Genomic DNA, 22,278 nt, shown 5'->3' with positions numbered 1-22,278 from the left:
CAGTGAGACGTCCCATCTCCGACATGTGTTAAGAAGATACGTTCTATAGAGTCCAAGGCCAAGGTATGTATCTCTAACAGAACTCTCTTTTGATAAAGAAATACTGCCCACCCCAAGATATACACAGTTAATTCCCTGAGGTATTAAAACAATGTATGCCTGATGACTGCCTTTCTGAAATACTACTAGGCTGGGAAAGGAACGAGGAGGAGAAAGAAAATGTAAGTGGGGGGTTTTAGGCCAAGGCACTTCATGCAAAAAGGAACAACACGAGATCTTTTAAGATTTTTCTAAAACAAAGCAAGCACGGACACTCGTTCTAATGAAAATGGGAGAGGAAAAACCTTGCTCATGTCAGAGATTGTTAAATTCTAATATAAGCCAAAAGGATATAAGAAAGAACGTTTATTCTGGGTTAGTCTCCCGCGGGCACATTCTGCCACAAGGCACCTGGAATACTTACTGATGCCTCTGTCCTCGTGGCTGTCATCGTCCCTTTCATCTCTGTCATTCTCCAGGTTGGACATACGCACTGACATTTCTACCCATCATTAAAAAGAGAGAAACATGACTATTTAATCAAACAAAATCACCCACTTTAATACCCTGCAGAGTGCTCGTCTGATGGCTGGGTGACAGCGTCCCATCAAGGATGAGTCCAGACTTGGAAGACCGCAGTGATGTCCCAGCCTTTTTTTTTTTTTTTTAAGGAGAGGGGAGCAGGAATCAGAAGAGGGAGGACCAGAAGTGAATAATCAATAGAGACACCCGAGGTCAACTTTTAAAGAAAGGAGAGAATAAGTTGATAGAGGCTAATGGATCTTTAAGTCTCTACTAATGTACCTAAAACCGAAGGGAGGGGTCTGAAGCCACCGAGTGTGCTGATAACGTGGGGCTACAAAACCCATCAGAGGCCAGATGTAACGTAACACTGGATGATAGTCACATCCTGACCTAGGGGAAATCCTGGCACCCAAATCTTACCAAAGGGAAGGAGCTGTGTGATCAGCCCTGTTCCTCAATCAGGCAACATTATCCCAAGATCGTCCCTCCTTCCCCTTATCAGCACCGCGGCCACAGTGAAATATTGCAACAGTAACCCGCTCTGATTGCCGCAAGGCTGAGCCAAGTGGCTCCTGACCAAGTCCAGGAAGAATGGTGAGTGAGCCTTATCTCCGAAGAGGTCAGCTTAACCCGTCTCTGGAGGCTGTTAGGGAGGCCGGGGATGGCCATTCAATGGTTTTGTCCTCGCAAATGAGCACAGACACCACATTTAACTACTGGTAAGGAAACCATGACCGCAGATTATTCATTTTGTATCTGACTTCCATTACTTATGCCATCTGAGAGATGTGATGATGGCCTTGCATATGCTCATTCACGGTATGTAATAATAGCGGCAAAAGAACAGATTCATGGCCCTGCCAGTGGCGGCCTGGGGTCATTTTGCTCCACCTGTCTGAACAGGAGAGACCACGCATTGGAGCCGAGGGAAGAACCAAACTTCCCACGTGGCATCCCAGCTCCTGGGACTGGCTAATTCCAGAGGCCGGCTGCAGTAGGCTAATGCTGCAGAAGAGGAGGGGGCAGCTAGGGATTTTCTGGGGAATCCAGAAGAAGCTCAAAGGGTCTAGACACTGAAGAGTGAGCCACGGGCTAAAGGAGGAAAGGAGGCTTTGGGGACGGGCGACTCTTTTCCATGGGAGCGGAAAACGCAGTGCCGTTCTCCTAAGCGCTCAGCGGCTTCCTCGATCGGCTGCCGTCCTTCCAGTCTTGGAAGGACACGAGCGAGGCTGCTGCCTCCTGGAGGAGCTTTGGATTCACTTGGAGCTCACCTTGGGCAGCCAGGGGAGACATGTGCTGGTGACTCCGGCGATGAATCTGATGGCGGTAGGCGTACACAGCCAGGACCAGGACCATGATGCAGCCCATGATGCCTCCAGCCACGGGACCCACGGGGGCACTTTTGATCATGTTCAGTGTCACCACCTCGTCACCTTTGTTCAAACAAACAGATGTCCCTCGTAACAACTTCCCAAGTGTGGCAGGCAGTAAGGACGGGAATAAGATGGGAAGGAACAGAGGGGGGCGGGGTTTGGTGGAGACAAGGGCAGCTGCTCTAAGTTCAGGAAGCATCAAAGAGAACCCACCAGAACTTGGGAGCTTAGAACTTAAAGGGCTTCCTTTAATCTCTGGTTCTCAACTTAAACGTTGGTTGCTTGGCCCAGCAAGTGCACCCCTGGCAAGGACTACTGAAACCAGTGAGACGATGAGAATCACTTAAACGTGGGTTGCCCAGGGCCAAGAGCCTAGCTCCCCGTGGTGTGGGCAGCTCTTGGAAGACATGTCATGCAGTACAGAGCTGAGGCCAATGTGAGCCTCTTAGCATATATTTATGGTACCGGGTGTCCTTGATGGCAATGGATCTGACACACGACCCCTAAAAAGAATCACATTTCAAAGCTCATGGTTTCCCTTTAAAACACTATTTGCACCCCCAAGCACCAGTCTGCAGGTGGGTACGTAAAGGGATGTCTTAGAACAAGGTCACTTCGACTGTGTCCTCATCTGGTATAGGGGTAATGTGTGAGCTCAGGACCCTTCCTCACCTAGGAGGAGCTCTTCTCCTACAGACAGGTTAATGTGGGGAGATGTTAAAAACAAAAATAAAGGTTTAAGTAGCTCACCTGCCAGGTAAGCTTTAGCTCCAGAAGACACTCGTGCTAGCTCCAGAAAAACACTGAGAAAATCTTAGGCAGGTGGTATTTTTGAGGTCTTGGGGTCTGGTCCCAGACATGTTCCTTTCCACAGGGCCCCCATCCCCCATCCTAATCCACCCAGACCACATTAGATAGCTCTGGTTTCTGTTGGCCCCAACACCTGAAGGGCTGATCTGGAGCCACAGGCTTCTGCTTTGCAAACGCCGCGAGGGAAGGCTGCAGCAGGAGACTGACATGCAGTGGCCATTCCACCCGCCGCTGGCCCTGTTCTTCTGACAGCTGGGACTCGCATTCGAACTCCACAGCTCAGCCACACAGAAATCAGGCCTGACGTTTCTCAGAGTAAGCTTTATGGGAATGAATTCCGGGCTTGTAAAATTTGGCAGGAAACATGGCTGCTTACTCTGCACAGAACATCTAGCCAACTTTGAAGGTAATTATCTGCCTTGGTTTTGTAACTAAAAACTACTGGCAAAGAAAACAGGAAAATAGGGTAGAGGATCATTTTAAGAGTTTTGTTCTAGTGTAGAGGCAACAACAACAACAACAAAAAATATATATATATATTCAAGAATCAAAATATTCCAGGTTCCCAACATACCTATCGCTCCCATGTCATCCACATAAGGACTCTTGGCTCCCACGATTCCCCCAAAGCATTCTTTTTGGGGCGCACAGTAGGATTTGTCCAGGTGGGTCTTTCCATCACTGTCCACCATGCACCACTCACAGTCCAGCACACCAAAGCAGTCCCTGCCAGAGAGATGACATTGAGTGTCCCAGGAAGCAGAGCCGGGCAGAGGACAGCATATGAACCTAGCCATTAGACAGCTCTCAAGAGCACCATTAGTTACTATGCTGTAAGTCCTTGAGCTTTAGTTTCCTGTCCTTATAAAAGAAGAATAGCAACAGCCTGCCAGGGGATAGCTGTTTTATGTCTCTCAACAGCTAGGAAATGAGAGACGTAAAACTGTTCTCCCTGTGGATCATTCCACAAAATCCACACATCACAGATCAGTGCAGGATTATCCCAAATCATCTTAAAAGACCAAATGGCCCCAAGGTTTGTTAGACTTTGGCCTGACCCCAAGCGTAGGGTCATTCAAAAGAAAAAAAAAAAAAAGGAAGGAAGGAAAAATGGTCATATAAACTGGGGAAATACTGATTAAGTTAAACAGCTTTCTTACTGCCAATTTCTTAGACCTATTCATATGTGAAGTGAATTATGATTTTCTAAGAGAATGTATGCAGTGTTTCTCCAATTTAACTGATTTTGAGTTACTGCCTGACATCCCAAATTCATCTCTGATGCTCGACAATTCCTCCGCTAAAACATGCACTGAAAGTAGAACTGGCTGCCCCTTCTACCCACAGACTGTTTCATCAAATGGCAACTTGCAGTGGCAAGAAACAAATCAGCCGGCTCCCACCCCTGGGAGCTATCCCCAGGATGGCTAGTCCCAAACATCCTAGAGGGGAGGGACTGGGAGGAGGGGACACATTGTTTCTGGTTCTCAAAGCTACCATGAAGCCTATCTGCTTTGTAAGACAGCAGACTCAATGAGCTATTATGTGTCACATACCTGCCCCTTGGCCCTTGCTCCTTCGGGCCATGTCCCCTCTCATTCTTTTCATTTCAAGAATAACTTTCCCATCCACGGATGACGTGACTGACATACAGTACAAATGCCACACAGCTACAACAAGTAGACACTGGACAACATTAAGTCTGCTGGATACAAGGCTTACAGGAATCACTTTTGGGTCTGTAAAACTAGTACACCTTTAAGAAAAGCTCAGTGGGGCTGCCGGTCACCACTCCCTCCTCGGTTCTACTCCTGCAGCGACTGTGCTGATGTAGAAGCAAGCACCAGGCAAGGCTTACCCACTCTCCATCCTCTGGCTGCACCTGCTGTTGACACACTGGTGAAGGGCATCCTGCAGGCCAGGGTCAAGAGCTGTGTACGTCACTGGCTCCTGGTGGACCTCGCAGCTTGGATTTCTAGGCAGGGGCAAGTCTGCAGGTTAGGACCAACAGTGCTCACATTCCAAACTCATCATGTCTCTGGCCCTGGATAGCGTCAGACAGATCCGGGCTTGAATCCTGGCCACTTAACTGGATGGAACCGTGGGCCAATCACTTAACCACTCTGAGCATCCATTTGTTCATCTTTATGTACAACAGAAATAATTTTAATATACATATGTAATATATAATTTTTTATACACACACACACACATATATATATACACAAATATACACAAATATAGAAATATATACACACACATATATATATATACAAATACATATATATACACACATATAAAGTCATAAAAATCCCACAAAATAGGAATGTGTATAATCAGAAGTGAAAGTTATCTCCCTGACTTACCACTCTACATCTTTCTTTTCTGAGGTCATCGCTATTAACTGTTTAATGAGGGTCCCTTTAGACATTTTTTCTACACTTAAACATTTAACTGTGTATCAGTACATGCAGGATTCCTTCATTTAAGCTCTAGAGAAGGGATTTATCCCAACTTATTTAACTGTGGCCATAAGATCTGTCACTAAGATAAAGAATGCTAAATTAGATATAAGCGCATATGTGTGTATGAAAGGCACCTACAGATCTATCACAAGGTTAATTTGAAAACAAAGTGACTCAATGTACATAACGTATCTGACGCATGTGAATGCTGGTAACAGTCTGGCAGTTTTTTGTATGGACTGCATATAATTTTAAACGTTTTCACAGCGTTTAAATGTAACCTGAAAGAGGACTTCGTTTTAAGACCTGAACTCTGACTCAGTGAACAGTTAAGTCATTAGAATGAATCATCTTCTTATACCACAACCCAGAACACATCTATAAAGGAGGCTCCCATGTGCATGTATTATACATGTGTGTTTATGATATATAGATAGATAGATAGATATAAAACACGTATTTATGCAATATGTGCATTTTACCGGTTCTCTGCATTGGTGAGGTTGCCGGTGCACTCATTGACCTCTAGAGGGCACTCACAGGGACATTCACATTCATTTTGTTCCATTCTGAAAGGCAAAAAGAAAATCACTATGCAAAGGGTCAATGACAAACTTTATACTGTACAGAAGAATGAAAACAGAAGACACTGTGAGCTAGTCAAAAGGGACAGTTAAAGGGAAGTTAGGACCAAAGGTTTAAACACATAACTGGCCTCAATCCACGACTCTTTGGCAAATCGCACAGCGGGAAACACCTCCATAACCAGGACCTTCTTCTTCTCTGGGACACACCCCTGCACTATTTGGCAGATGCCGCTACGAAACGCCTGACATTGGTTCAGATAGTCAACAGTCGAGTAAAGAGAGCCGCACTGCATTTTTACCGGTGACAGTTGAGACAGAGCCGATCCACCATGCTACAAGCACAGAAGGCGAGGGAGTCGCACGTTTCATTGACGATGCCAACGAACGCATTGGTTCCTGGGATCCTTGCCAGTCTGTACTTCGAACAGTGGCTGCCATGCACGAGGTTTGTCAAATCTCCCTGGAGACAATGGAGGTTGTCAGAAGTGACAGACAACAATGCAAAGATTCAGCCCTGCCGTGGTGAAAACAACCCTTCAACCACCTGCTGAAAATAGCTTACAATAAAACTTCATTTCTGACTACAAAAGTAATAGAGGGTTACTGCTGAAAGTTGGAAAAATACAATTTTTCCTTAATACCAGAGATCATTCCCAATTCCCATTTAACCGTTGTGTATATATTCTTTTATCTATGCTTCTACAGATACAATTTTTATAGCTGTGTTGTAATCTTTTTTTAAAAACACATTACAACGTATCATAACATGAAAGCAAGTGCAAGAAACAATGAAAGACAACTTTTGGGTAAGGAATAGTTTAAAATGCATTCAAGGGCAAACTTAATCCACCAGAAAACGTGCATTCCTGCTCCACCTTGGATAACAAACCTCTGTTCTTCTAGAACAATAAAATTTAAAAACCAGACTCATTAACAGTCCAGTTTCCTGCCTCCAGGATATGAAATAATATTTAAACAGAATAGTTAAATAACTAAAACAAGCATCCATCTCTTCATTCTATGACAAGAAAAATGTGATTGCTCCCCGACATGCCCAATCGGTCTACCATACAGAAAACCAAAGATTCTAGAGCAGCACAGTGAGGCTGAGTATGGCCCTCCTTTTCTGCATGTGTATCAAACGTAGCAGGCCAACTATGTGATCCCATGCTCGTTTCCACGCCAGTTATCCCTTCTACGTGCACGGTGAGGCAAAGCCGAACTTGGAGAATTGTGGCACCAAACAGATTCTTAGAGGTCTAGATGAATTTTCCCCTGCCTGGAAGACGCCCGCCCCTACTATATCAGCAATCATACAGGCCTATCATCCTGTTAGCTCCACTAGCCAGAAAGGCCCCAGTTCCATTTTGGAATAACTTGAGCTGTTAAGAAATTACTCTAATTCATCTTCCACTAAAATTTTGCGTTTCTGAACAATTTCTCCCAGAGTAGCCTGGCTTTGTCTGCTGCAGGCTCAGGAAGTCACTGCACCAATGGTAGAAGATACACAGAGGAAATCAGACTTTCTTAGAACCACTACTTACCTGGCAGCTCCCTTCTCATCGCACTCAAGTGTGTCAACATCTCCTTTAAGGAGCGTGTTCCTTAGAATGGGATGAAGTCTAAACATAGTCATCATGAGTTCCTTTACTCTGATAGCACTATCCCACTGACCTGTTCATTTTTTTTTTTTAAGATTTTATTTATTCATTTGTCACAGACAGAGACCACAAGTAGGCAGAGAGGCAGGCAGAGAGAGAGGAGGAAGCAGGCCCCCAGCCGAGCAGAGAGCTGGATGTGGGGCTCGATCCCAGGACCCCGAGATCATGACCCAACCTGAAGGCAGAGGCTTTAACCCACTGAGCCACCCAGGCGCCCTGTTCATTTTTTAAACTCTCCTGTTCCCCAATTGTTTTTGAAACTGCTTTTTTGAGAGAAGGATTTTCAAACAACCCAATGCATCTTTAAAATTTTTAATTACACATTTAATGATATAAATATTCTAAATAAGGAGCGTCCTTCTTGTGAATAACTTTTTGAATGTTGGTTCTGTCATTACCCATTTTAGTTCTTTGCCAGTTAAGATTATCTGCGAAGTAGTAAGAATATTCTTAAGATCTTTAACCATACCTAGGTAAGTCCGCAGTGATCTCAAATCAAATACTTAAGAGTGCTCTAAACTACAAAAACGAAGTTATTTTTAGATGATCCACATGAGAGTTCCCATCTAACTGGGTGGATGACCAAGAAATGACCTAATTTGGCCTTTGGAATTTAGGGAGGCTGCAGGATCTCGAGAAGACAGGAAGAGGGAACACATGGAGCCACACATATTTACATAAGAGTGTGGGAACAGAGTGCAGCAGACATTTCAAAGCGTTTCGGCTGGGTGAGTCTTTAAACAAACAAAACCAAAACAAAACACCGAGTGCGAGACCTTAAAACATTCACTTCCCCACTCTGGGCTTTATACCCTGTACTGGTCAACCTGGAGAGCTGGACTGAGGTCCAGTCCTATCGTTTGGTAATTCTCAGGCAATGCAACAGCCAGAAGTCCTATTCGGATACTAACCAGGACTCCATTTCCTATTCCGCGGTGGGATGGGATGTGAGAACACAAGGGATCAACTTACCACAAGGCTTGTGTTGAATTTATAAAACCTCTGGACTGTTCTGTCACTGAAGCTGTTGCACAGGTTTTTCTTTACAAAGTTGGGGTGGTTCAGGATGTCGTTTGCTACCAAGGGCTCCTAGCAAGGTCAAGCAGACAGAAGACACAAGCCATGTAATTAATGAACCACAGGCTGTAGAAGCATGGAGCTCTAGGCTTTGCAACAAGTACCTTGTGGGTAATATGCTGTTGTTCCACAGGGGCGTGTCCTTTGGGATCAATGAGGGTTGGATGTGCCACCAGATAACCCCGGTCCTCCATTATGAAGCACCTGTGCCGAGAACAAGGGACATCCCTCAGGAACACACACTTTCGACCCTCTCAGCATTTATCTTGCTAATCCCGAAACAAATTGCATTTATCTCAGTAAAAAGTCACTGAAACGAATTCACTGAAGATCAGCTGCAGGAAGGTAGACAGATACGTTATTATTATTATTACTTTTTTTAATGGGCTCCACGCAGGGTGTGGAGCCCAGAGTGGGGCTTGAACTCATGACCCTGAGATCAAGACCTGAGCTGAGGTCAAGAGTCAGACACTTCAGGGACTGAACCACCCAGGCGCCCCAATGGACACATTATTCTTGAGCTGACAGATTATCCCGTATACTGTTGATGGTAACAAAGTTACACTTGACTCTGAGGCTACCCACTTAGCTCTTACAGAATGTGTCCACTTAGTCCGCGGCAGATGGACTCAAAAATTTTTTGCAAGGGTATGTAAGTGGCTAGTTTATTCTTCCTTCAGAGGACGGAGATTCTGAAGGATGTGTCCTTGGGCATTTATAGGTGAAGAATTTAAGTAAGCCATACAATTTCTTCTTTTGATGATAAATATATGTAAAATACAACCTTCAGGGACATACAAAGATATATTTGATGGAAACACGAAATAAGCAAAGCCAGAAGTGCTCTAATCAAGACTATGTGCTGCTCTATTTTACCCAGCAAGGGTCGTAACACTGTGCGATGGACCCCGCATTTCCCTATGAAGGGCCAATGAAATTTAGCAGTGATACGAAGCAGTGTCCACGAGAGTGAAGAAAGCTGTTTTAAAAAGTGGCCTGCATTAAATCCAGGAAATACCCTGGTTTTGATCAGACACGTTCTTTTGAAATCAGGAGGTGAAGACTTTTTTAATTCCATGAGCCTCTTTCTGGGGAAATGTAAAAGGGAACAGTCCCAGTGCCTGAAATTCCCATAAAGACTTTGGCGTAATAACTAAGTTAACATCAAAAGTACCCTCTGGGCTTTCTAGCACCCAAGATCTGGGAAACCTCTAATTATTGACTCAGAGAGAAATAAGAGCTTTCAGAGAATTCTGTGCCACAGTCATTCTCCTTATTATGAGACAAGTGTGTTTGTCTCAATCATAAACGCCAGGCATCTTAGGAAAATGAAAGAACAAAAACCTTCGTAATTGAACACCCAGGCCATGGACTGAATTTCTGGTCTTGACCATGACAATGTGGTTGCCATTCACCTAGAGATATTGGACATAATTTTCTTTATATTTTGCAGCTTGACAGGAAAATGGTGTCCCTGAAGGGCTTACCGTATTTTGTTGCCACCATCTTGGTTACACACTGGTAGTAAGTCCATAAGAACCTTGTAGAAGTATCTAAGTGTGAAGTCGATGCCCATCACAGCCACAGTATGCCCGGAAGATAGCTGAGTACTTCACGTGAAAAAGATCAGTGAGAACAAGAGGCACGTCTTAGTTAAAGGTAAAAGTTATGTTCGATCATAAGGACACTGTATGGTATTAGAAATACATGCCTACTGTTCCTCCACATTTTTCACCCCTATAGAAATGACCAACTAAATGACGGACTTAGCACAATATGGAGATTTGCTGAGAGAAAAACTTAAGGTTAAAGGTAGAATTTTCTAGTAAGACCAGCCCAAAACATGGGCAGCTATGGACTAACCCTGACTCTACATGTTCAGCGGCTGGACTATTCTTCGACAAGACTATGGGAGTGGCAGGAAGAGGCATCAGCAGGAGACTGGACACAGGACTACTCTGGTTCCTCCCAACAAGGGACCTCCAGACAACAAGGAGCCTGAGTGATCCCTTAATGACTGCCCTCATTTTATTGATAAGGACACTGGGATCTCATACAGGTTAACTGACTAGTGTAACCTCATACAAAACTCTGTGAAGAACTAGGTCTCATCTTCTTTCTAGGACACTAAGGTTGGCTCTACTCAAAACACAGCTCTGATTCTAGAACGAAACTCACCTGGTTCACAGGCCAGTTTCTTCTCCAATCTAAAATGCTACCTTCAGAAAGACAAGCACCAAAGAGGATAAAGTTGGGTAGTACCACATGGTGTCTGCTAACCTTTTCGCTGAGGAATCAAGCAGATCTGGGGTCAAATCCCAGCTCCTTTTGGTTTCCATGTGTGTAGTTCCTGGGAGGCTATGTAACCTCCCCAAGACCCAGTTTTCTGATGTGAAAATGGGGAGAGTATTATCTACCTCACAAGGCTGTCATCGATCTTAAATGAACCAGTGTGTTTACCGGGCTTTAGCAAGCTACCTAACCTATGCAAAATACCCAGTAAAAAGAAGTTACTCTAAAGAAAACCAACCAGGGCTTAAAGCTCAGACCCAGACAGAGAGTCAACTTACTGTTCTTCCAGAGAAAAGCTAGCTGCATCAGAAGCATGCGCTTCTCACCTGGAACCTTGGTTCCTTCTAATCTACAATCACAGGCATTTGGAAAGGTTTGGATTATTTGGCCAGTGAGCTCCTGGACCTTTGTGGCTAGGAATGTGTAGGATTTACCCAACGTGGGACATTACAGGGGCCCATCATTACTATCAACCACCTGCCTGATTTCTTATAAAGTACCGACAGAAAAATGGGGCTCTTATAGATGAAAATCTTAAAAATAGTAATTGGGATGCTCAGAAGAAACTTCCCAAAGGAAAATAATCTTTTGGAAAATCAAAACTTGGGACTGAAATTAGCTTCGTTATGTAGACAACTGTCCCCTTCTAGTTACTGTCAACATTGATACTAACTTACATCATTCCCAACCTTCACTCCCCACCCCCTAACCCCCAACAAAAAACCCCTGAAAACCACTAGAAGGGACCTTGACCCACAGTGAAATTTCTGCCAGAGCTTTGCTGTCGAAATTGTTTGGCAGGAAATGAATGAGGACCATGTTGTGGGATTATCTCTGAAAGGTTATTTCCTCAATAAGAGCTTTCTATTGTTCTGCTTGATTTAGTTCACTTAGCATAATCCCCTCTAGTTCCATCCATGTCCTTGCAAGTGGTAGGTATTCATCCCTTCTGATGGCTGAGTAATATTCCAAGCAGGGAAAGACAATTATCATATGGTTTCACTCATATGTGGAACAGAAGGAATAGCGTGGAGGGGAAGGGAGGGAAAACTCAATGGGAAGAAATCAGAGAGGGAGACAACCAGGAGAGACTCCGGACTTGGGGAAACAAACTGAGGGATCCTGGAGGGAAGGGCATAGGGGATGGGATAACTGGGTGATGGGCATTAAGGAAGGCATGGAATGTGATGAGCACTGGGTGTTATATGCAACTAATGAATTGATGAACATTACATCACTATTACATGCTGGCTAACTGAACATTAAAAAAAAAAAAAAAAAAAAAGCTTTCTGTTGTTACTGAAGCCACTTAAACTCTACCACAGCAGAAATCCAAGACTTGGTTACCCTACATGGGATTTGTGTTTTGTAGCAAATAATGTTTTACTGAAGTATCAGTCCAAAGAAGTCTAAACCTCTCTTACTTGTCCAGGAAAGAGTGAGGTGTCTAAACAGCGGGCGCCATTATGATAATATTTACCGAGCGTTCAAAATTTATAGGTGCTCTGGTGGGCATCTGAATACATCATTTCAATTGCTTCTCACAAAAACTTTATGAGGCATTATCATTTCCAGAACACTGAAGCTTGGACACGTTAAGTATTTGGCCAAAGTCACACAGTGACTAAGTAGTGGAAGCAAGAATGTAAGCTCAGGGTCTTCAACTTCAGAGCTTACGCTCCTAACCAGTATGGTCTACTGCTTCCTCAAAGATGAAGGACATTTAAGAGTTTCCAAGCCATTTTACATGACCTGTTCAATTTCCTGTGACAATGTCAGGAAGGAATTAGAGTTCCCATTTTATAAAGGGAAAATCACGCTTAGAATGGCTGAAAGACTTAAACAAGATTGACCACCTTTTACTTACGATCGAGACACCAGTTCTGGCTCTTCCTACAATACGAGAGTGGACTTGGTGAAAAATGCAACTCGGGTTTTTCTGGGACAAGTTAATTTTGTTTCTAAACTTCCCCTGTGTAACTGCCATCTGCTCCAATGTGCTCAACACGCTGAAGGAAAAGCTTGCGTATTCCCCATGTAAGCCTAGTGTTCATATTTTTACCTGCATTTTGAAAATGTACAGTTACCATAGCAACTCAAAGAATACCACAGAAAAATCAAACCAAGCCTACATTTCAAGGTACAAAGGACCTCGCTGTTTGTAGCACTTCTGTGAGATTTTCGCTGCCCAAGACTCATCTGACCAGTCCCTTAATCACTGATTGTACTTCATCATCTCTGTTAGCATTAACATTCTCCACACAATGCACACCTAGATTCTCAGGCTATTTATAATGCTCATGGAGGAATCCCAAGGCAGTTACTAGGATAAGTGAATGCTGCGTTAGAAAAGCCCCTCCCCAAGGTATCAGCGATCACTTCTGAAAACCAAAGCTGAATGAGAGGGCTTCGTAACCTGCTGAACACTAGCTTAAGTTCTCTTTTCTGACCTATTAAAATACCAGAGGTTTAAAGCAGAAATAGCATGATAGTAAAAGTCACTGTCACTTATTTGGGACTCGACACTGTCAAGCACAGTGCCAAATACTGCACAGGCATCATCTGTAATTCTCATTATTTTATCAGTTCAACACAGGCATCGTCACCTTGTTTCATCAATGAGGCTTTGAGAACTCATGGAACATAGTCATAATACAGGTATTTAACATTTATCAAACCTTTACCATGTGCCAGGCATCCCTCTAAGAGCTTCACGTGTATTATGTAACGTAATCCCTAATCATTTGAGACAGGCCCTAATATCCTTCCTTCAAGGGTGAGGGAACCAAGGCAAAACGAAATTCGTTCACAGTCACAGAAGCAGCAAATGGCAAATATACTTTTTCAGAGTAGGAACACATCTTAGGAGGAGGTCAGGTTCTCAGGTTGGTGCATGAGAGCAAAATACTGGGAGGTGCTTGAGAAAAGCACCTCTGCACAGGCCGTCTAGCAACGCATCCATTAAAGCCACAGCTGCTCTGGTTGACAACCAGAAGGGGAGGCTGACTTGCATTCTAAACTCTGCTGAGCAAAAAACCACAGCTCTCCATAATAAAATCACGATCAGCTCTGAGGCAAATGTTCAAATGATCGAGTCCATGGGACTGAATACTGATCAAGGCAAGAGCAGATCCTTATTCCCGGAACACAGTCTCAGCAACTGGTGGACAGAATCTGGGACTGCAGTGGCTGATTCTCACTCTTGTTCAAGTCAAACAGCTGTACAGGTGAAGCACACTGAAGAAAGCAGCCACATGGGAAGGGAAGGGAAGGGAGGGTTTTTCTAACTTGAAATCCCTTATCGCCATCATGCTTCTTTTGGGCTGACACCAGAAATATTTATAAATCAGCTAAATGAAGCTTCTCCCACCTATTCCAATTTTAACAACAACATATACACAAATGTAAAGTGTGTTAAAATCTGCACACCTCCCTGTGGCCACGCCCTCCCCACCCCCCCCCCCCCCCCGGCCCACGAGAAGTACCATATGGAAGGAAAAGATAATAGCACTTGCTAACGAGTGCCAGGTGGCACAGCGTGACAGAGCCAATACCAAGTAAGACACACAGGCAGCCATTCTCTTCCTGCCCCCCCCCGCACCCCCAAGATCAGAAGCCCAGGGCTGGCCCACTGTCATTGCCATCAAAGACCAAGGTGGCTACCTTCTCCTCAAAGAAACCACCTTTGTTTACTTCTTCCCAACCCATGAGACTACATGGGAGAGATGTCAAGTCTCACTACGCAGACAATAGGAGATGCATGCCTGACAGATGGTCTGTTAATGAGAATACTGCGAAGTTCTGTTCTAAATGAGTATTTACTTGTTTATACGTGACAGAGCCGTACAGATCCCAGGCCCTGCAAAGCAATCACTATTTGGCTGGCGGCAGGCCCCTGCTTTCCAGGGAGACATAGGTCATGATATTGAAATTCCAACACACTAGTGCTTCCCAGTTCTTGCCCCCAATGAACTTGCATTAGAAGAATTCTCCTGAATGTCAATCATTTGATATATAATGAGCACCAGTGAACAGCATAAAGTTAAGCAAGAAAAAATCTGTCTCCTGTAAGTTTTAAGGCATCATTACGGGTCCCAGCCAAAATATGGGCTTTCTTGGCTGCCAGAGAGAAACACCTCTTTGTATAATGAAGGCATTAAAACAACATATGTGACTTGTGTTTCTACCCAACGTTTCACAGCCATTTGTTGCTTAAATACTGAAACCTCCAAGGCCTGAAATATAAAGCACCCAAAATATATTTACAGTGATACTGACATTTAATAGCATTCTTGGAAAATCAATTTGCAAAATGCCTTTTTAGTTTTCAAGAGACAGTATAAGGACAGTGACAATAACTACAAACTCTGATATTCTAAAAAGTTAGACCAAAATAAAAGAGGTAATAACACGGGGAAATCGATACTGTTTTTTTCTTCACTGAACAGGCTCCTCTGCTTAGGAAAATGCTCTCTGGTAGTAACTGTCAGGATCTTGTTGGGGTTTCCTCAACTGGTGAAGAGCGGTATTTCTACAACTGCCCTACTGAATCTAACATCTCTTTTCTTCTTCATGAGAAGAAGGCCAAGAGCTTTTCATTTACTCAACCACATGATAACCTTGTGAGGCAGATATTATCCCCATTTCACAGAGGACGGGAGGAAGCTCAGGGAATCCAAAAATGACACAGCTAGAGAAGATATTCAGACTCCAGAATGCCTCCCATCAAAGGTCATGTCATTAATCCTTGGGTGTCTACTGGACTTCCAAATTCTTAAAATATCCTTGATATGCTTAAAAAAGGACTAAGAAATTATTACCTGGATGAATGGATTGTGTGACTGATGGTTACCACATAGCCAGCTCCTCCAACATCTAAGTAAGGGCCAGTCAGAGAAATCAAACCTGGATTAGCTACTGCATGGAGATACCTGACGGAGACAAGAGAAAGTCATGTTGTTTTAGGGTATGAAAAACTCCCCTGTAAATGTCAAAGAGAAGTGAACCTTTAACTCTAAAAAACATTTATCATGAATTGTGCCTACGTTACATTAGAGCTCAAAAGGATTCCAATCTCTTCTCTGTGACTGTAGCAGGACAGGAGGTCAAGAAAATCTGAAATTCTTCTGTAAGAGACACTCAACTCACTATAATTTGAGCTTCTTAAGATCTATAGTATAGATGTTTTAGAGCCTGATATAAAAAGAAATCAATAAATGAAGTAGAAACAAATAGAATTTGGCCCATGAAACTGCCCCCTGGGTTGGTACGGACAGTACAAACGATAGCCAACTCACAAGTGACTCAGTTACTAAGCAGCATGAGACCAGAAATCCTGTTTCTGTGCCCAAGTCGCCCCCGTTCTAGGCCCCCTGACTAGCTTTTGTTTTTGAAAATATGAGTAAAAATAATTCACAGAGGTAAAAAGAAAAAAAAAAAAAAGGATTTATACTTGTTTACTCTTCATAGGTCACAGAAGGGCTGTAACCTGATGTCATCATCATGTGCAGGGGCGTTAGATATCCCCACTACGGGCAAACCGCACGCAAGGCAGGACTCACAAAAATGCTAGGAACTGAAATGGCCAAGTAACAAAACATTTCAGTCTCAAAATTTCAATGAAGAGATAAAAACGTTGTCAACAGAGGAAACCCACAAAGCTGTTGTTAATACTGCATTAAAAAAAAAAAGGCTCAAAATATGTTTTCACTGCTATGAAAGCATCTGCTTTACTGTGTCTGCCTGAAGTTGCTTTATTGTATGTGCTTATCATGTCTCTTCAGGATTTGGGGGAACCTCTGATAATGGAAGCCCCTAAAACTCACCATTGTCTCCTTGTGGGATCAAATGCTTTGTCCATGAGGGAACCAGGATAAATTCTAAGGACGCCATTGGGCGTTGCTATGTAACGGCGGACAATGTATGTGTTCAGGCTACTCATTTCCATCTGTGTCATCCATTCATCTGTGACGTGGCTGGTGGCCATTACTTCATTCCTGACAGAGAACTGGGAAACAAAGGAAGACATAGCAGGGATCCTTTAAGATGCACATGAAAAGAGAGTGGGCTGCTGGCAGGGCTTCCCAAAGCTCTCTTGCAGAGAAGCCAAGCCCAATTACTTCTCAAAAATCTTTCCACAGCAGACGGATACAGCCAAACTTGGTGAAAACAAAAGCTTACTGAAACACAGTCAGGGATGTGTGATTTACTCAGTTGTTCATCCTAGCGAGGCTTTCTGCGTTTAAGAGGAAGGATCCTATAGTGAAGCATTACACACATACATGTACACACACGTGCACACGTACACGCACCCTGCTACACCTCTGCTCCTTAAACTTCATCATGTTTATCTCAACAGACCATGGGGGCACTTTACTTCTTTCCCCTGGGAAAAACGGGGTTGGGAAAGTTCCATTGATCTCTCAATCACATCCCCCTACCTAGAAAACCCCATGTGCATCCGAGGCCTGAAAGAGATTCATCTGGCCCACAGGGCTTCTTAATCCGCCAGAAGGGTCAGCGCCAACCAGCCTCCTGGGGGCCACACGCTGCCTTTCGTGCTCTCCAGCTGAGAGGCACAGACCCAGGGCTGGGCTTCCTACTTCAAAGGTTCCCCGACAGCGCCCCCTCCCAGGCCTGCGGAGGGGCACCCCAGAAGTAGGGCCCTGGGCCAGCACTCACTTTGAGCCCTGGGTTAGCAATGAGACGGGTGTTGTCGCTGAGATAGGCCGTGTAGTGCTCCACCATGCGCTTTGTCTCCGGCTGGCTGAGGTGTTCGTAGGGAGAGGAAAAGCTGCCGGCGGACAGCATGACGGTTGGACTTTCTGAAAGAGAAGCGAACAAAGCAGGTCTGAGAACACCGAGACTTCATCTCGGGCCCAAAAAAAGCATCACGAAGGCTCTGCCATTCTGTTAGCCTTGGTGGCTTAAAGTCTTCCATAAGGGAAGCGAAAGACTTGACACTAGCAGGCGTGAAGAAGGAAACAACCCTCATTCTCTCCCTTCAGGGAGTTTCTAGTCATGAGTGAACCAAAGAGACAAATGTACAAATAAACTCACGTGCTTAAAATATCTTAGATCTACATATGCTATCTCACACTTCTTGGGGTCAAGGAGGCAGCACGGGGCCATGGAGCCACACTGGTTGAATCTGGGCTCCACCGTTTCCTGTCCACGTGGTGCTGGATAAAGTTGTAAATACATGTGATGCTTTTGTCATCCGCAGAGTCAGAAATTATGACACCAAACTCACAGTTACGGGGAGAAGCACATCAGTTACTTTATGCAAAGCCAATGAGTCAAGAAACGGAAAGCACGTAGGGCGGTGCTTGGCACATGACAAATGTCTTGCGAGTGGTAACTACTATTACTCATATTGGTACTGGTATTTCAAAAGAAGGAAAAATGGAATGGTGGAGTCAAGGCAAAAATTAAAAAAAAAAATTATTCTTTCAGACAGGAATAGCCAAACTTGGCATAAACAAAAATTTATAGGCCTAGAATAGTTACTGTATATATAATTCGATTGCTGGCTCAATCTAAGAGGAAAGCCTAGTTCTCTATCTAAGACATAAATCTTCACAATGAATTACATTATGAAACAAAACACTCCATCTCTGTCTGTGAAATTTCTCCCTGTCCAATTCTGTAGTTTCGAAAGCTTTTGGAAAGCACGGTCTACGATTCTGTATCTAATGTCATTTAAATCTACAGGTCATTTTTCACTCCGTTGTTAGTTCTCACTCATAGTGCCTTAGTTCCTGGTGGCCTGGCTATCTCTGACCGTATAGGACATTGTACTTAAAAAGGAATCTGTACAGAAGAGTAAGGTCCTAATAGGATGGGGGAAGTCCTTTCTCTAGAAAGCACTGTTGTTTGATTCTGCCGGGCACCAAACCCCAGGATGAGACAGGGTGGTAAGGTGGAGGCTGTTCTCAGTGAGACAATGGAACGCTGGCCTCCTTGCTGCAGTGTGGGACTTTGATATTCAACTAATCCATGACTAGTTCCTATGTGAGGTCCCTTAGACCACTCAGGTGAACAGGCATCCCAAATGAAGGACTTTTTCAGTTGCAATCACACACCTACCCTAAAGATGGTAGTTCTTTAGGATCTCTGCTAAAAGATGTGTGTGAGGTGGGTGAAAGGGAGGGTCTTCACGAGTTAGCCTCCACATTGCGGGGGCCCTGGATTTGAATGCTGCCTCTCCTCCTAGCCCTAAGAAGCTACTAGCTTATTTCCCAGCTGTTTAACTTAACAGTTTGATTTCCCAGTTTTTTCTTCTGGATTGGTAGATAAGTGCATTGCAAACGTGGCTTTACATACAGTCTTTCTTCTCTCCTTTCTTATATTCTCCTGGACTTTGGTCTAGTTCCTAGCTATCATGTTAGTTTTGCTACTTTTCAGAAAGATTTTTTTTTTCCCCACGTTTCCATCCATTTTCAGTTGTCCTCAGTAGGATAGGACAGAATTACGTAGTCTGCCATTATCAGAAGAAAGTGCTTCCAGTGATGCTATGTCTGATTTAATTCTCATGATACCATGTGGGACAGCCGGGGAGATTAGTATTATAGTCCTATCAAGGAGAAGAAAACCAGAAGCTTAAAAGGTTTGGTTGCCTAGCAGCGTGCTATGGATTCATGTGCATATGCTCATGGGGCCTTCTGGGCCAAGATGCACCAGACAGAGAGGACTGTCCTCCTCAAAGAGCTTAGGAACCAGTTGGGAGAATAGAAATTTTTAAAAAGAGGAAAATAACCAAAAAGAGAGCAATACAATAATGTAATAAATGTCAAAAGGCAATCCATAAAACTTTCAGGGACAAAGGAGTAGGGCCAGAGGTTCAGGGGAGACACACTTTGGGAGTGGGCCTTTCTTGTACCGACAGAAACTGGGCATTTCAGCAAAGGCTGCTGCAGTGACTTGGATCGAGGGAGAGAAGAACCAAGACACAGGACCCAAAGCTTTGCGTCTAGGAGGTAGACACATAAAGCTATACTCATACATGTATACTTAACCGCACTGGACAATGTAGTTAAAAAATTCATCTTTGTGCACCGAGACAGACAACGCCCCTCCTTCAGCTCTCCTGCTGGCGCTCCGATGAAGATTCAACACCTCACCTCCAAATCCCCATCGTCGATGAACTTAGACAGACACCACTTATTTGCCATCATCTCCCTTCTTTTTTGTTCCCTTTCCATTATAGTTTAAGTATCTTGCTTCGTTTTTCATTGCCAACTGATACTAAACTATCCTTGATGACCCCTTCAGGGGTCCTGAGGAGGTTCTACTGCAAAGGTGAAGTTGGGTGGTATAACAGAAGGACTGTCTGGTGAAGTCAAACCCTGGCCTACCGTCTGTCAGTGTGATCTAGAATTAATCCGTTTGTCCCATGTTAAGTCTCTGAGTTGATAAACTCTACGTTTTATGAGCCTCTCTCTGACGCAGCACCGCCCAACTAGAATATGAAGCAATCCTCAAGTGTAATATAAAATTTTCCAGGAGCCACATTCAATAAAAACAGGTTAAATTAATTTTCCTAGTGTATTTTATGAAAGCCAATATTACCAAAACATCGCTTCACATAAAAATTAAGTATTCTACATTTGAAGTAAATCTCAACTTGGACTAGCCACGTTTCGAGGGCTCCACAGCCACAGTAACGGCTACCATTATGGAACAGTGTAGCAGGAAGGGATTGTGCAAAGGAGATTAAAAAAAAAAAATCTAAGCTTGAGCTTTTTTCTCATCCAGGAATATTACTGTACTTTTCGATCTCAAATTTCAAAAACAGTGACCTCATCTTTGTCAATGGTTGTGTTGACCTTGTTCCCACAGCATTTGAGAAAATCATGCCAATCTTGTTGGCTATTCAGTGAGTATTTCTTCAAAATATGAATTAAAGGGTACACATGCTCTTTTGTGTAAAAGCAAAAGACAAAACCTCAAAACCTAAATGAAAACCAAAGAAAATGTAAAAGCCTACCTTTTCTGACCGACCTCTCTGGCCTTCCTCAAGTTGTCTATGTTGCTCGAACGTGCCATAGGAGAGACGACTCACTCTGGCCTGCTCTCCTGATCTCAAAACCAGACAGAAACTCTATAGGATGGAATTTAAAAGATGGAACCCAAACACAAGGGCTCTGTGTGGCATCTAGGGACTGGGGACTGCCATCCTTGATCCTCTTCCTGCCTGTGCCCCTTTTACTCAGCTTGCCTGTGGTCTAATGAGTCTTAGTTTTTTGAACCCGAAGGATTCTCAACAGTGAAAAAGAGAATGTCTGTTTTGTAGTACTAGGAGTACCACACAAATGCCCAGGATGTGCCTGGCACGTGGTGGCATGTGATAAGAGAGGTGGCCCCTTGGCACGGGAGGAACCTTGCTACTACTACTTGACCTATTACTACCTCTGTAATAGGTCAACTCAAATGATGAAAGCAAAGTACATGGTACCTACACATGTTGACTCCCTTTCCCTTCCTTTGAATTATTTGTCTATTTCCTAAGCCCTTTTTGAAGACAGGGACCTGTGGTAGACACAGATATGTTATATCGGAATGCTACCCTCGGACCCCCTTTACTATTTCTCCACCTTTTACCCCCTAGCCCTGTATTCCTTTATCTCCGTCTCTCTGTGCTTGCCTCTAATGGGTCATACTGGGTCATACTCCTAAAACCTCTCTGCCTAGCGTTAGCAGAGAGCTGAAAGATACAAAGGGATATGAAAGTCCAGCTCCCTCTCTCGAGCCTGGGCAACCTCTGCAGTGTCATTTACACTCCAAAGCCCCCATACAGGTATAGGCTGAGGCTGGAACTTCACCTAAGATCAGGTTCTTGCTTGCTTTCTCCTTGGTTATCCTATTTCCCTCCCTTCTTCCCCTGTTTCTCCTTAGAGCCCATTCTGAAGAAATCAACACCCAAACCCCTCGTCTTGTTATCTGCTGGAGAACTGGATCCACGGCAAGGCCTCCCATCGTTTCCACATCTGTAGCCTCCTCCCGGCACTGCTGCCATTCAGTATCTGGGTTTTTGTGTGGTTCAGGTTGGTTTTTTAATTCAAATGGATATTTATAGTGAGGGGCTATGAGTCAGCCCACGAAGGACGCTGGAAAGAGCAGAGGCTTTACCTAGAGTGGCCAGCTGTTTGAAGTGAAGGCAAGCACTAGGTTGGCCCAGGAGGTCCAGCCGGTGGTACAGCAGCTTGCTGCTGGGGACAGTGTTGAGGTTCTTCAGTTGTTTGACAGGTATTTCCGGTTGTATCACCACAATACAGAGAATAAAGGAAGTGTCCTGTACCTGGAAAAGTCAATAAAAAATTTCTAACACAGAAAATAAAGTTTCCTAGGGATAGTGACTTTGCCTACATTATTTTCTGCTCTCTTGATTTCTGTCCCACATAGAAATATATTTGACAAAAGAGTGAAAGCCACGAAGATGGGGTGACAA

General features: G+C 43.9%; 1 protein-coding gene across 1 annotated transcript in view; it reads right to left on the bottom strand.

Annotated features, from left to right (window-relative positions):
* Positions 1–22,278, bottom strand: part of LOC111143371 (cache domain containing 1) — a 201,491-nt gene that overhangs the window by 8,957 nt on the left and 170,256 nt on the right. The window contains exons 13-25 of the mRNA XM_022497070.1: positions 21,960–22,128; positions 17,511–17,653; positions 16,655–16,836; positions 15,650–15,760; positions 10,025–10,147; positions 8,642–8,741; positions 8,433–8,549; positions 6,099–6,259; positions 5,695–5,781; positions 4,606–4,722; positions 3,322–3,473; positions 1,836–1,997; positions 464–541 (exon numbers count right to left, since the gene is read on the bottom strand). Of these exons, the coding sequence (XP_022352778.1) occupies positions 464–541; positions 1,836–1,997; positions 3,322–3,473; positions 4,606–4,722; positions 5,695–5,781; positions 6,099–6,259; positions 8,433–8,549; positions 8,642–8,741; positions 10,025–10,147; positions 15,650–15,760; positions 16,655–16,836; positions 17,511–17,653; positions 21,960–22,128 (1,702 nt within the window). The remainder of the gene's footprint in view (positions 1–463; positions 542–1,835; positions 1,998–3,321; positions 3,474–4,605; positions 4,723–5,694; positions 5,782–6,098; positions 6,260–8,432; positions 8,550–8,641; positions 8,742–10,024; positions 10,148–15,649; positions 15,761–16,654; positions 16,837–17,510; positions 17,654–21,959; positions 22,129–22,278) is intronic.

Source organism: Enhydra lutris, unplaced genomic scaffold (assembly GCF_002288905.1).
Source record: "Enhydra lutris kenyoni isolate GAN:26980312 unplaced genomic scaffold, ASM228890v2 scaffoldscaffold9, whole genome shotgun sequence".
Classification (NCBI taxonomy): domain Eukaryota; kingdom Metazoa; phylum Chordata; class Mammalia; order Carnivora; family Mustelidae; genus Enhydra; species Enhydra lutris.
This window is presented reverse-complemented; position numbering and strand designations above follow the sequence as displayed.